Source organism: Hemicordylus capensis, chromosome 3, assembly GCF_027244095.1.
Source record: "Hemicordylus capensis ecotype Gifberg chromosome 3, rHemCap1.1.pri, whole genome shotgun sequence".
Classification (NCBI taxonomy): Eukaryota; Metazoa; Chordata; class Lepidosauria; order Squamata; family Cordylidae; genus Hemicordylus; species Hemicordylus capensis.
Window position 1 is genome coordinate 68942457 of NC_069659.1, and position 15181 is coordinate 68957637.

General features: G+C 43.4%; 1 protein-coding gene across 7 annotated transcripts in view; it reads right to left on the reverse strand.

Annotated features, from left to right (window-relative positions):
- CADM2 (cell adhesion molecule 2) overlaps window positions 1-15181 on the reverse strand; it is a 717808-nt gene that overhangs the window by 96443 nt on the left and 606184 nt on the right. For 6 of the 7 annotated variants that reach the window (XM_053306333.1, XM_053306332.1, XM_053306337.1 and 3 more), the window contains one exon: window positions 5133-5311. In XM_053306333.1, coding sequence (XP_053162308.1) covers window positions 5133-5311 — 179 coding nt within the window. The remainder of the gene's footprint in view (window positions 1-5132; window positions 5312-15181) is intronic. The other variant, XM_053306338.1, reaches the window with a different exon arrangement.

Genomic DNA, 15181 nt, shown 5'->3' on the forward strand with positions numbered 1-15181 from the left:
CTCACTGTGGCCTTCACCATCCCTGGGATGGCAGTAGCATTGATGGCTCCTTCCACCGCCTTGCCTGCCTCCTAAATGACAGCCCAGGCTGGCTGCAACCCACTTTGGGCCTCTGTGCCCACACAGTGAAAGGAGGGTGAATCGAGTCCTTGCCGCAGCCATCCCAGCCACTGCGGCTGCCATCATCCCACCGTGCAATCCAGTCCTTGCCCTTTACTGATTCCCCTTTACTATTGAGCCCCCTGAGCCAGGTTGATGGCAGAACTGGACTAGGCAGGGCTTGATTGAGCCCGGGACACCCAGGGAAGCTCAAATCCAGTCCGGATTCAAGCCGAACCAGGAAAGCCAGTTGCAAGCACATCCTTAAGACTGCCTGCTACTGGAACCTCCAGCCATTAGGGTAATAAATGCTTGCATTTGCAGAGCCTCATCTTTTCATGTATGTATGTATGTATGTATGTATGTATGTATGTTACATCATTCAGTCCCCAGAGGAGCCCCAACGAAGCTCATAACAAATCAAAAATAATAAAGCATGCCTTTATAAAAACAAAATCATAAGTCAAAATAACAGAATGAATTTACAACCAAAAAACAAAAAAAATTAAAGGACTGAGAACCAGTAGAATAAAACCAAGATAAGAATCAAATGAATACCTATCAAAATAAAAATGCCTTAAGCAGATGACAAAAATTATTCTGGATAGTCCCCTTCTGGATCAGTTTCTTAGTCAAATGGAGTATGATAAAATGTGGGAACTGGGATATATGTCTTCTCTGTTGATCTGGCTTTTATGAAGATTGCTGCTGTTTCATGTTTTAATGTTTATACTGGCTGAATCAAGTGAACACAGTGCTGGTTCTCTAACACTATGCTTTTGCTAGTAGGGATGTGCACAAAATGGATATTGCATTTTGTTTCGAGCTCAAAATAAATGTTCAGAACAAACAATTAGAAATGGTTGACATGTTTTGTCAAAACAGCGGTTACCCCGGTTGTTTTGACTGAACAACTCGAAATATTTCAAGTGTTTCAGACATAGGGAACAATGGGGAAACTCTAAACACCCCATTGTTAACCATGGATGGCTCCTAGGGTCACCAAAGTGGGTTGGGTGGTAGCACATGATGTGTGCTACCTATCACCACTAGCATGCACCTTAGAGGGAACCACTGTTCCCTCTAAGGTGTGTGCATGCATGCGTGCACACACCAACCCCCAGGCCCCCACTCAGCAGTTTCTGGTGGGTGCGCAGTCTCTGCTATGCCTGCCACCGCCACCCAAGTGCCTGGCACCTGGTCATCCCATTTCCCTCTCTCCCCAGCCAGGAAGAATTGACCCATTTCTCCCTCTCCCCAGCTGGGCTGTCTCCACGCCACCACCACCGCCTCCTCCTCCCTCCCTCCCCACTGGCTGGGCCTCCTTTTCCAGTTCTGGCTGTAGATCTCATGAGACTTCTGGCAAATGGAGCCAGAGTAGGACAGAGGGAGACAGACATGAGGCAGTGGCAGCCCCCTCCGGCAGCCCAGTGAGATCAGAATTGGAGGCATGGGGGGAGGAGGATGAGAGGTGGTAGAAGCTCCCCCGGGCAGCCCTCCCCTCGACAGCCCAGAGAGACTGAAGCTGGGGGTAAAGGTAAAAAGAATTGTGTGCAATAATTATTAACTGGGGTGTGTGAGTGAAAGAGAGTTATATGCACACATTGCCTTGATACCGCTGCCCAGAACAAAACTCTTTCCGCTCACTGAGTATAAAAATTACAGGGGACACTGCTTGCCACCCAACCCACAAAAGAAAGGGGCAATCAGGTGATTTTGAACAATTTGTAACCTTTACCCAAAGCCCCCATAGAATCAGAAGTCAGTGCCAAAAAAACAATGCTTGGAACAAAACAACCCTTTATTTAAAAGGTGTTTTGTTTTGAGCTTGAGACACTTGAAACGGGCTGTTTTGAGTAAAAAATGTTTTGAGGACAAATGTGTTGCACATCCCTAGTTGCTAGGGGGATGAACAATTCTTGTCAATCTTTCCTTCCCTCTGAAATCCACTGTGCATGTTAATAAATTGTCCCTGAGGATCACACAGTTCTCTGGAACATACTTTCATAAAGCACAGAGGGCTTCAGAGGAAAGGGGAAATGGATAGACATTATCTTTTCACCAGGGCGTTTTCCAGATTATGTGCTGCAACAGATTCACATGTACATGAATTGTCCCTCCATATTGCCTGTCTTTGACATCGCAGTCGCTGTGCTGTCAACATGGTGCAGTTCATATTTCCCATGGATTTGGATTTTATTGATGCGTTTTTGCCCTGTAACACTGTAAATGCATTGCAGGAAAGTAGCTGTATTTTTCCATTTTGAGAGGATTGCCCCCATTTTTTATACATTGCAATGTGATGTGGATCGTTCAAATCACAGTGTATAACAATTTGATCCCAGCCTGGCTTTTGTATGGCATGGCAGGAGTGCCTCTTCCATATTGCTTCCTTTTGCATTCTGCTTTTGGGACAAACGCAACTTGAAGCTGGCTGGGATGAGAGCATGGTCACTTACTTAAGAGGAAGCCTATTGAACTAAATTATTTACTTCTGTGCAATCCCATTTATTTACTGATTTTTACAGCCCCTGTCCGTCACTCCAAAGGTTCTCCTCATGCATCCCACTCCCCCTCTCTTAACCCCCCCCCGGGAATCGCTTGCGCAAAGCTGCAATGATGCAAGACAAAGTTAGATTTTGTTTATGAATAGCACTTCACCCTGCTGCATTTGCCCAAGGCAGCAAAGTTTTTTTGTTTTTTTAAAAAAGAAAGGTCATCACCTCACCCCAACCCACCCTCTCGACTCCATTGGCCAAAATGCAGCAGGCAGATAAATGTGTTTCAAGAAGAAATCCTGATGCCTCTGAGTACCAGTTGCAGGGGAGTAACAGCAGGAGAGAGGGCATGCCAGTGGCTTCCAGTGGCATCTGGTGGGCTACTGTGAGAAACAGGATGCTGGACTAGATAGTCCTTGGGCCTGATCTAGCAGGGCTGTTTTTATGTTATGTTCTAAGAATATGGAAACCTCCTGCCTGGAAAACACGTTGCAGTGGATGGAAAATATGAATGGCCACCAGCCTACAACGAAGCATTGAACAACCCTTAGTTTGAAATCGTTACACTATTCCGTTGCACTTTTCAATTCTTTAACCAGTGCAAATCTTGCAATCTGGAAAACGTCCAGCAGAGCATTAGCAGCACTTACAGTGCTTTAGTCTGGATGTCAGCCACTGTTGGCTATTTGGGGTGTGTGTGTGTGTGTATTGTGTGTGTGTATATATATGTGTGTGTGCATGCGTGTGTATGCGCGCACATGCATGCATGTGTGCAAATGTGTGGTGGGTTACCTTACACTTCTTTATGTTCTTTTAATTTAAAAGTATAGAAATTCTATAACTCAATAACTAAACTTTCTAAAGAGAACAGATTAACTGTTTGTTAGAGTGAATAAGTGTGTATGTGTGTATAAAACAGCAAAAATATTCTAAAATGTTTGAGGAATAGAGTAAAAAGGTGGTGAACTAATATTTTCTGATTTTATTTCAATTTAAAAACATTACACCTGAGTAATAAGTCCTCACAATTTCAATGAGCCTGTCATTAACTATGACACTAATCCTAGGTAAACTAACGATAAATTTCACAGCACTTATCTAGCAGCATGAGAAGCATTAATCCATGTGGTGTTTTTGATAATTTACAGTTTAACTACAGAGCCAAAAATGACTAATTAAAAAGTTGCTTAAAGGAGTACTTATTATAAATAGGAACAAACTACATTAAGGTAACTTGGCTACCTCATGAATCATACTGCTAGTGATTGAAACACCAACATTAAAATTTAAAAAGAAAATTATCCACATGAAGTACTTATAAAATTAAATTAACAATATTTCTCAACCATTTGATTCTTGCATACCAAGATTTTTCTTTTTAAATGAAGTAATTCTGAAAATGGAGTGTCATAGTCTAGATCAAGAAAATTTAGGAAGATACAGTATTGCGTTAAGGCAAAAATACCATTTTTTCTAACTTAAAGAAAAAGCAAATTGAACTAAAGTTGCCACATTTCATTGGCTGATATCCTAACACAGTGTGGATGCATCAGGAAAAGGTGTTCACACTGTGGAGAGCTTCCTCACTACCACAGCACAGGGGAGGAAGTTATTTTTACTGACCCTCCCTGCCTTCAGAAAAGGTTGTGCAGCACTCAAAGGCATATTTTTGGAATGCATAGAGCACTTATGAAGTCAAGGGAAACCAGGGAAAATCACTTCCCTCTGCACCCCCACACACTGCTGTAGTGGGGAAGCTTCCATCTGCATTAGAAACAGCTTGTTGCTGCATCCTTGTTTTGGTAGTGATGTCAGCCAATATTTATATAAAATATACACAACTATGTGGACACACTGCCTGATTTTCCAAAACTGCCTATTTTGAAACATGGAAAACATCACATAATTTTTATGTGATGTTGGGCAAGACCCTATCTAGGGACACGTTAGAAACCTCCAGTTCTGAATTCCCACAATATTTTCTGAGACCTTGGATTTCCTGCCACTGCAAACTATACCCACTCTCCTTTGCCAGTACAGCCACAGTGATCCTTTCAAATGGAAATGCCTACAACTTTTCCATCTAAAAAGTCCTCCCACCACCCAAAAGCACTGGCTAAATTATTTTAAAAATTACAACATTTGTGCTATATTTTTAATTTAACTTCTTGAATCTCCTGTCCTAAACATTCATTTTAATTTTGGTCCCAATGTTTTTTGTGTAAGTAATCAAATACGTATGAAAAATACCTTCCATCCATAGTTAGAAAGTGCTAATATATTTTGTTCAGAACTTAATCTCAGATATTTTACCCATCCACTCATCAGTCATTAAATGTATCTTTTTATTTTCTGATGTTCTTTGGTCTCAGCCAGAAGCCTGACACTTAATGAAATGTTACAAGTGAAACACAGCCAACTTTGATTTTTTAGAAAGGCAGGGTAACAAAAAAAAGTTAAATAAAACCAAATTAATTAATAAAAAGCACATGTCAATGCACACTATTATTTAAAAGATATAGAGGAAATACTCACCATGTATAATCAGGACATACTCTGCGCTGTTTTGGCCAATACTATTTTCTGCTTCACATCGATATGTACCATTGTCCGTTTTATTTAGGAAATTAATGTTTAGCTCCCTACCATTGACAAACATTCTTTCTGGATCTGGTAATTCTCCGCCATCCTTTGTCCATAATACAGGATCTGGCCTATTAAACATAAACCAATAAACCAACATAGCATTATTTTTATTATTTACATAAAAAATTATATTTCGACAAAAATCAGTCCAGTGTGGAGTCTTTTTCAAGCAAAGAATAAAAACCATTATAAGTCATTAGTACCTTAGAGCTGAATGATATTGTTCACCAAAAAGTATCTCTCAATTATTTCAACCATTAATTATTTCAAATTTACTTTATAATTGCTTTAGAAATGACTATGACTTCCAATCCACACAGATAATCGTTTACGAATTCATGTGTAATTTCTCCTATAAAAAGTTGTATCTTTTAAAATATCTCTGGATACCTCCCTATTGACAGATGTAGACAAGTTGCATTCACATATGCCAATCAGACAGACATAATCCATCATTTACTTGTATATAAATAATGATAAATTATAGCTTTATAAGGGCTTAAGCATGCCAGTTTTTGCCCTTCATTGGCCAAATAAAAATTATATTGGCCAATATAATTCTTGGCCAGATTGGCCATATAAAAATTATATGACCAAACATAAAAATTATATGGCCAAATAAAAATAAAAATTATATATTTAAAAACATGCTCATATATCCACCAACATTTTTGGCAAAAGGTGTGGGTTGCTGTTGTTTTTGTTTGTTTGTTTTGAAAACTTAACAAATGGCTTGATTCTGAGCATGGAAAAATTGGCACACTATCAGTTCTATGTATAGAATGGGATATTTGTGGTACCAGTATGGCACCACAGACATGGGATGTTCTCATGACCATCAGTTTCAAGGTAGGAGGCAGTAAACCTAGCCAATCAGGCTTCTGTGGAGCCATGGGGATCCTGCCAGCCTAGCCTTTCCAAATCTTCATAACCCATATCCTCTGCCCTTCTCTAAACCTAAGTAGGAGGGGAACATAGCCCTCTTACTTTAATCCTTTGGTCATCAGGGTGTCCACAGTGTTTTAAGCTGTTCCTGGGATGCAGCATCTATAACAACAATAGTGTACTGAGGCTACAGGGGCTTCTATCTGTGAATGTGCTGCTCTGCAAGCACACTTTATTGTCCTTTTTCTGCAAGGCCTTCAATAGGGCTGGGCCTGCCTCTTGCCCTTTCTCAGACAATCAGAGAACAGCCAATGATATACTGAGGGTCCCCAGTGTAGTTGTGGCAGAATTCATTATGGGACACCTTTTTCAATCCTTGGAGGACTCAGCTGTGTTTCAGCAATTGAGACACGGATGCCTCAGTGGACTGGTTGCAGGGTTTGCGGAGTCAAATGGAGGCTCTGTTTGTCTGCAACATGGTAGGAGATCCCCCCCCACAACCCCCCCCCCATGGTTGTGTGAACGGACCTAATAATGCCATTTATGGTATAATGGGAATAGAGTAATATAAGCACATATGTCAGGTCAAATGGTTTGAAAGCAGGATAAAAACAATAACTCTTTATAAGGCAATAATAAAAATAAAAGCTTCTGAATAGGTGAGCACCTATTTATTTAAAATATTCAAAAAATGAGAGCACATAGCAACGGAAGTATAATAAAATGATCTCATTTTATTGAATACTTTGGTGGAACTGGGAAAGATAATTAATTTATCAAGTTTGGGGATAATAAAGAATTATCTAATGGGAAACACTAAACATCCAAAAGGTCTGCAGAGAGATATCTGTGGTGGTTAGAAGGAGAGATAAAAACAGATCACTCATATTTTGATATTTCAGGGTGAATTGCATAAAGTAATCAAGGAAGTCAAACGCCTTAATTGTTCAAATCTATAATTTGCATTAACTACAGATGAATCCATCCTGAACAGTTTCATGAACTGGAACTATTTATATTTAAAATATATGAAGGTAGAGCTACTCAGGATATGAACAGTACTACCCAGGGTAGTTCCTAATATAAACACAAAATCTGATTTTCAAAGGGGGGAAAAGGGATTAAAACACAACATCTAACAAAACATAATTCCTGAAATTCAGACTACCAAAGTTGGCACAGAATTGAGAGTTTTGTGCCCACAGCAGCAGCCTTCCCAATAAAAGCAGTGTCCAGCATGCAATGGAGAGGACAAATTTCAGGGATCCTGCTTTCACTTCATACTGTCAGGGTCTGGCCAACTGCCAGGTAAGATCACGGGACAAAACGGAGCTGCTGCAACAGGTTACGGCTCAGAAAGTTCGTCTTGACCAGGCTTGGCTGCACGCTGTCGACACAGAGGTTGACGAATGTTTCTTTTCAGCAGTGAGTAGAAGGCTAGTGATGTGATTTATAGTGCAAGCCGAGAGCTCCCAGCTGGCAGGAATTCAAGGCTTATCAGCCCTCAGCAAGAGGCATTTGCTCCTCTTAATAGTCTCTAATTGAGTCCTGCATCTCGAAAGCTGCCACTGTTGTGGAGTCAGTGGGGTTTGATTGCATAGCTCCTCTTCGGATTGGTCCTTCACGATTTCTGCTCTCTCAGGTTGTTGTGCCTGCTCTGAATCATTAGCTGGATCTACCACAGCTGTTTCATGAACACTGACAGCTGGGCTCTGCCCCTCAGACACTCCTGAATCGGCTGAAAAGTTGACAGCTTCCCCTTCCTCCTCGCTGTCGGAGATTGAGGGCGTGACACATAGCACACTATGCCTGGCAGAAATATGTTACTGAGGGTCACACAGCCCTCAGGGACATATTTGTGTGTAGCACAGAGCACTTTTGATGTAAAGAGAGATGGGGGGGGTTCAAATATAGCCCATCACTGGAAGTCCTCTACACTAGGGGTGTGCAAACAGGTTCAAACATTTGGGGTTGAGCCAAACCACCCCTGGTTTGGCTTGACCTTGGACCGAACACCCTCCCCCCTAGTTTGGGGGTTTGTCCAACATTTTTGAAATGACCTAGGCCATGCAGGATCTCACTGCACAGGCACGGCAGCCTCCAAAATGGCTGCTGCACTGGGGAATAAGCCCAGAAAGGGCTGAAGATGCCCAAACTGGGTGATTTTTACAAAAAGGAAGGGCAGCAGTGGGAGGGGAACCTCCACAGACCTCCCACCACCACCCTGGAGAAGCCCCCCAGAGGAGGTAAGTTAAAAGGGGGGGATTCAAAAAATGCTCAATGAACTTCCCCAAACCTAATAAAACCAGGGCAGGGGTTTCCAAAGGGGGCCAAAACCAACCCAGCCCAGTGTGGTTCGGGTCTGGTTTGAACTCGAACCAAATGAGATGGTTTAGTGCACACCCGTACTCTACACCACATGACTATGAGGGCTGCCTGACTCTCACAAACATATTCCTATAGGCACAGGGTGCTTTGAAGGGAAGGCAGGATCCCGGAATCTTGTGATCCCTACTGCACAGTTATATCCAGTTTAGTGGCAAACTTTTAAAAATTAAACTTACAGGAAACAATATGAGAAACAAGCAGAAAACCCAGAATCTCTCTGCATAAATCTCAATTTACATTTATGCACATATAACTATCAGTCACAAATAAAATTCAAGCAGTTCCATAGATCAGGGTTTCCCAACCTGTGGTACTTCAGTTGTTGATGAACTACAACTTCCATCATCCCCAGCCACAGTAAATGAGTTGTATTTCATAATAAATGAGTGAGTTGTAGTTCAGCAACATCTAGAGTACCACAGATTGGGATCTCTTTCTTTAGAAGTTTTAATGTGCACTAGGGCACCCAACTCCTAAATCTGAACAGCTGTTCGCTTAAAAAGATTGAAATATGCGTGCAAATCAAATATGAAGCCACCTCAGAATGCACAGACAACATATAAATTTTTACACATCAGTATTCAGGAAAATCAACTTTCAGCTAAGAATCAGTTAAATCACTGTAAATATTTTCTCTATCCAGTGGTTTAATGGAGCTGGATCAGGAAGGATGGAGAGCTGTTCTTGAGCTACTTCCAGAGCAGGAGCCATGACATCATAAGGAGGAGCTTGACACCTGCTTAGCAACTTACCTGCTGAATGACTTTGGTGGGCTTTGAGGAGTAGGAGAATCAGTGACTAAACCCTGCCTCATCCTCCAGGACTTGCTGGTCAAGCTAGTTGGTATAGCCCAGCTGTAGCTGCACTAACAATAAGAAGTGGAAAAGAGCAAAAGGCTGAACCTGGGTGGGGAGGTGGTGTGTTTGTGAGTGTTTCCCATCTTTACCAGTGCCTGTCACTCATCCTTCAACTGCTGAGCCATCACCCTTGTCTTCCTCCAATCTTCTTCCCCAGACTTCTTCTTCTTCTTCTTTTTTGGTAAAAGAAGACTACAATCCTATGTGCACTTGAGTTAGCCCATTGAACTAAGTGGGTATTCTAAATAAATAAGTATTGGATCAGGACAGGTACATAAGGAAATAACAGAAAAGGCATATTATTTTATTTGGTGGGTTGCTGACTGACTCCCCCTTATTTCACAGAGATTAGTCACTTGTGAATCCTTGACTCCACTCTTCTGAAACCAGGCCCCCACTGCACTGAGAAGAAGCCAATGAACTGAGGGGTCTATACAGCAAACGATCCTAACAAATAGCTATTTTTTAAAAAGATGTTGATTATTTATTTATTTAATTTCTATACCACCCTTCCAAAAATGGCTCAAGGCAGTCTACACAGAGAAATAACAAATAAACAAGATAAATAAAATGGATCCCTGTCCCCAAAGGGCTCACAATCTAAAAAGAAACATAAGATAGACACCAGCAACTATGTGGAAGGGTGTGGACACTGGAAGGGTGTGGACAGGCATGGCTCGTGAACGCGCCTCCGGGGGGGGGGGGGGGGCGGGGGCAGCTTCTTTAAGGTAAATGGAGCCAGTGCTCTGTGCCAAACAGCAGCCCCCGTGGCGGGGAATTGCCTCCACCACTCACCTGGCTCCTGCGGAGGTGAGCCCCTGCCAGCAGCCAGGTGAGTGGCGGAGGCGATCCCCCGCCACGGAGGCTGCTGGGCGGCATGGAGCACCGGCTCCGTTTACCTTCAAGAAGCCACCCTCTACCACCCCCCCGGAGGAGAGTTCATGAGCCGTGCCTGGGTGTGAAGCGGGCCAGTTACTCTCCCCCTGCTCTCCCCCAGTTTCTCTTAAATGGGCAGGTCATAGGACCATAGGAACACAGGAAGCTGCCATATACTGAGTCAGACCATAGGTCCATCTCGCTCAGTATTGTCTACACAGACTGGCAGCAGCTCCTCCAATGCTGCAGGCAGGAATATCTCTCAGCCCCATCTTGGATGTTCCAGGGAAGGAACTTGGAGCCTAGATGCTCTTCCCAGAGCGGCTCCCCTAAAGCAAATATCTTACAGTGCTCACACTTCTAATCTCCCTTTCGTATGCAACCAGGGTGGATCCTGCTTAGCTTAAGGGGACAAGTCATGCTTGCTATCACAAGACCAGCTCTCTTCCCCATAGGAACATAGGAAACTGCCATATACAGAGTCAGACCATTGGTCTATCTAGTTCAGTATTGTCTTCACAGACTGGCAGCGGCTTCTCCAAGGTTGCAGGCAGGAACCTCTCTCAGCCCTATCTTGGAGAAGCCAGGGAGGGAACTTGAAACCCTCTGCTCTTTCCAGAGCGGCTTCATCCCCTGAGGGAAATATTTTGCAGTGCTCACACATCAAGTCTCCCATTCATATGCAACCAGGGCAGACCCTGCTTAGCTATGGGGACAAGCCATGTTTGCTACCACAAGACCAGCTCTCCTCTCCAGGTCAATGAGGGAAGAAATGAGTTAAAGGCTGAAATTATCCATTCATCTCAAATCACTCCACTGTCAGGTAGGGAGGTGCGAACAGGGTCGACGTGCGACCCGTTCGACGTCGAACCTGTTGGGTCCGAAGGTTTGGGATCGAGCCAAACCATCCCCTGTTCAGTTTGACCCCGGACCGAACACACCCGAATGTTCGGGGGTTCATAGACTTTTATGTGTGTATGTGTGTGTGTGTGTGTGTACACACACACACACACACACACACACACACACACACACCTTACCCCCTCCAGGGGAGTTGTTGGAGGCAGTGGGGGGGTCTGCGGAGGTTCTCCCTCCCCCCCCACCGGCCTTCCTTGCAGCCCAAACCAGCCCATTTGGGCCTTCCCCCTCCAACATGGCGGCCACTTTGGAGGCTGTTGTGCCTGCGCAGTTGGACTCTGTGTAGCCTGGGTCATGCAGAGGCCAACTGCAGGTGCAGCGGCCTCCCAAATGGCCACCGTGCTGGAGGAGGAATGCCCGAATGGGCCAACGAGCTGGCTGAATGGTCCGGTTTGGGCTGCAAGGAAGGCTGGTGGGAGGAGGGAGAACCTCCATGGACACCCACCCCCACCTCCAACAACTACCCCAAAGGGAGTAAGGTAAAAAAAAGTTTTCAACAACAACAACAAAAGTCCGCGAACCCCTCCCCTGGACTGAACCAAACCGAGTGGGGTTCGAAGGGGTGCCGGACCAAACTGGCCTTGTCTGGTTTGAGTCTGGTTCAGATTCGAACTGATCCGAGCCATCCGGTTCCGTGCACACCCCTGCTGTCAGGGCCCTTTTGGAATGGATATACCATTAACCTGGCTGTCAAAACTAGGGAGGCATTTAAGCAAGTTAATACATAATAATGGCCAGAATACAAAGAATTATAGAAGTTATAGAGCACTGTGTGCTCACAATGCTTTCAACATATTCCCTGAAAAACAGCACTTCCCTCTCCCCTCTCCAGTTGTCTGATCCATCTCAATTGTGGTTTGTTTTATAGCATTGGATCTCTTTATTAGAAATAGATCTTTGGATTCTAACTGCTAATAACAGCAGCAGCAGCAGCAGCAGCAGCAGCAGCAGCAGCAGCAGCAGCAGCAGCAGCAGCAATAATAACCTTCACTTGAAACGGGGCAGCATAGTAATTTATTAGGGATGTGCACAAATCAATTTTTTTAAATTCGATATGTGCCCAAATTGAATCACCCCTGATTTGTTTTGTGTCCAAATCTACCCCCTCAAATAATCCAAGATTCAATTTGTATTTGTATCGATTCAGACTACTTAACAATGTCCTAGGGGCACCAAATTTGGGTGGTGGGTAGGTCCTGATGTGTGCCACCTACCAGCCAAATTTTAAGGTGGTAGGATACTTGGTAGATTTTTTAATGTATTTCTTTAGCTTTTACTGATTTTGTATATTTCTGCCATAGGAAATAATGGGGATTTGTAATTGCCCTATCCTAACCCTACTTGGATCCCCAGCTTTCTTAAAAAATAAATAAATCTAAGCTCGACCCCAAACCTTCGGACCCAACAGGTTCGACGTCGAACGGGTCGCACGTCGAACCTGTTCGCACATCCCTATCTGACAGTGGAGTGATTTGAGATGAATGGATAATTTCAGCCTTTAACTCATTTCTTCCCTCCTTGACCTGGAGAGGAGAGCTGGTCTTGTGGTAGCAAACATGGCTTGTCCCCATAGCTAAGCAGGGTCTGCCCTGGTTGCATATGAATGGGAGACTTGATGTGTGAGCACTGCAAGATATTTCCCTCAGGAGATGAAGCCGCTCTGGAAAGAGCAGAGGGTTTCAAGTTCCCTCTCTGGCTTCTCCAAGATAGGGCTGAGAGAGATTCCTGTCTGCAACCTTGGAGAAGCTGCTGCCAGTCTGTGAAGACAATACTGAGCTAGGCAGACCAATGGTCTGACCAATGGCCCTTGTAGAAGTGGAGTTATGGAGCACAATGTGTAGTCATTATTTTTCAAGTGTTTGGATACTTTGGTGTATAATAACTTTTCCTCATAATAAATCTCTATAAGGATTCATTGCACACCTTCATTTATTTTGTTCATTTTGACTGTCATTGAACAGTGCCATCTGTCACCTGCCATGTGCCAACTAATCCCCCCCTCACACACATACCTGCAAGGCAGTGGTGTTATGAACAATCTTATAGGCCTGTGTCTGATTTCATTTTATAATGAAGTAATATCTGAATTCAGAAGTGAATCTCATGACTGCCTGGTCAATGATTTGTAGAGGCAGGGGAATCTAGCATTGGTTATCAGCGTCTGTGCAAACTCACTGAGACAATGGGTCAGGCTTAATTACCAGTCTCACACTGCTGAAATTAACCTGTGTCCAGTAACAGGATGCTTCTGCCTTAAGTCAAATGTGTTAATTAACTTGCCTCACACAGGCATACCTTTTGATGTTACTTTGAATACTTTTTGTTGCAAATACACACTAGATAGAGGTATACAAGAAATAATGTCTCACACAAATAGAACTAACTCCCTCTCACTAATTGCTAACTTTTAACACCTTCTGGGACCAGGTTAGCACATCTGGGATGCAGATTTGCTTTTGGACTTTGTCCCCTCCTCAAGATAACAGTTTACAGAAGATAAGATTGAGATCTCTCTGAACTGACCAAATATCCTGAGCTAATTTTGGTAATTAAAAAAGACAATATTCAGAGGATAGCAGAAGACTCAAAATGGACATCAAGGGATGGAACCACTATAAGAAGGAGTCTCTGGACATGGCAGTTGAGCAGTTCTGTGCCTACGGGCATTCTGCTCACACGCTAGCTATCTTGTGCCTACAGCAAGATTTGCTCAGGAACTCTGCTCATGAACAGGAACTGTCTGTGACTTCTACTGCGCAGTGAGAAGTCAAGACTTTTCCCCAGCCATGGCACCTTCACTCTCTGCCTCGCTCTGAGTAAACTGTCTGCTTGACCACCAGAAGCCAGACCATCGCTCTGTTGCTGCTCCCAGCTACAGTCTCTCCTCTTCAGCTGAAAGATCCACCATTCTGAAGCCTGGTAAATATGCTGCTCATACAAACCTGGGATTCCCTCATCCCTTCCCCTTCTCCTACACCCTTCAGCTCTCCCCCCTACTAATTTCTGACCCCCTAAAAACCATACCAGCCCTGAGCCTCCCTCCCTCCCTCCCCCCTTTTCCGCCTGTATCTAAAGTGTACTAGGCTCTAGGAAGATTTAATTGCACACACATATGTCAGTTAGGCACACTGGGTGGAATATCCTGGTACTGGCTAAGATGTTCTGTTTAAATACTGTTAGCAATAGTGATAGAGTGTTCTGCTTTCTGCTTTGCTAGGTTGTTGTTAAGCCTTTTGTACTCAATAAAGCCCACTGAATCCTTTAGGAATGGTTTGATCTCCTTCCTTCCTTGCACCCAGATCATACACGGTCACCAATATAAAAGAACTTGGTCCAGACCTATTTTATATACTAGCTAATGAGCATATTTAGTATATAGATCAGGCCTGGTCTGTAACAGTGGGGTACTCTTGTTTTTTTAAAGGAATATTGATGTGTTTAGATTCTTTGCTTTTCCTCATAATGAATCCCTATGAGGATTCATTATACACCTTCATTTCTTCTGTTCATTTTGACTGTCATTGGACAGTGCCAAATGTCAACTGTCATGTGTCAACAACAACACCCCCCCCCCACACACACACTGGGGTACTCAGTTTATTTTTAAAGGAATTTTTGAAGTGTTTAGATTATTTGGTGTCTTCACTACACACCTTCATTTCTTCTGTTCATTTTGACCCCACTGCTTTGCAGTTGGAGGTGGGGAATTAGTGGCATCCTATGTTCCAACTATCCCTCAACCCACAAGCCACTGGGTACTCAGTTGATATTTTAGGAATTTTTGAGGTGTTTAGACTCTTTGGTGTATAATGAATCCTCATAGAGATTCATTATGAGGAAAAGTTATTAGACACCAAAGAGCCTAAACACTTGAAAAAATTTCTAGAACATAAACTGAGTAGTACCCCACCGCTTTGTGGGTGGGAGAGGGCTGTTGACAGTTGATACTAGCAGTAGACAGTAGGCACTGTCCAAAATACAGTCAAAATGAATAAAAGAAATGGTGTGCAATGA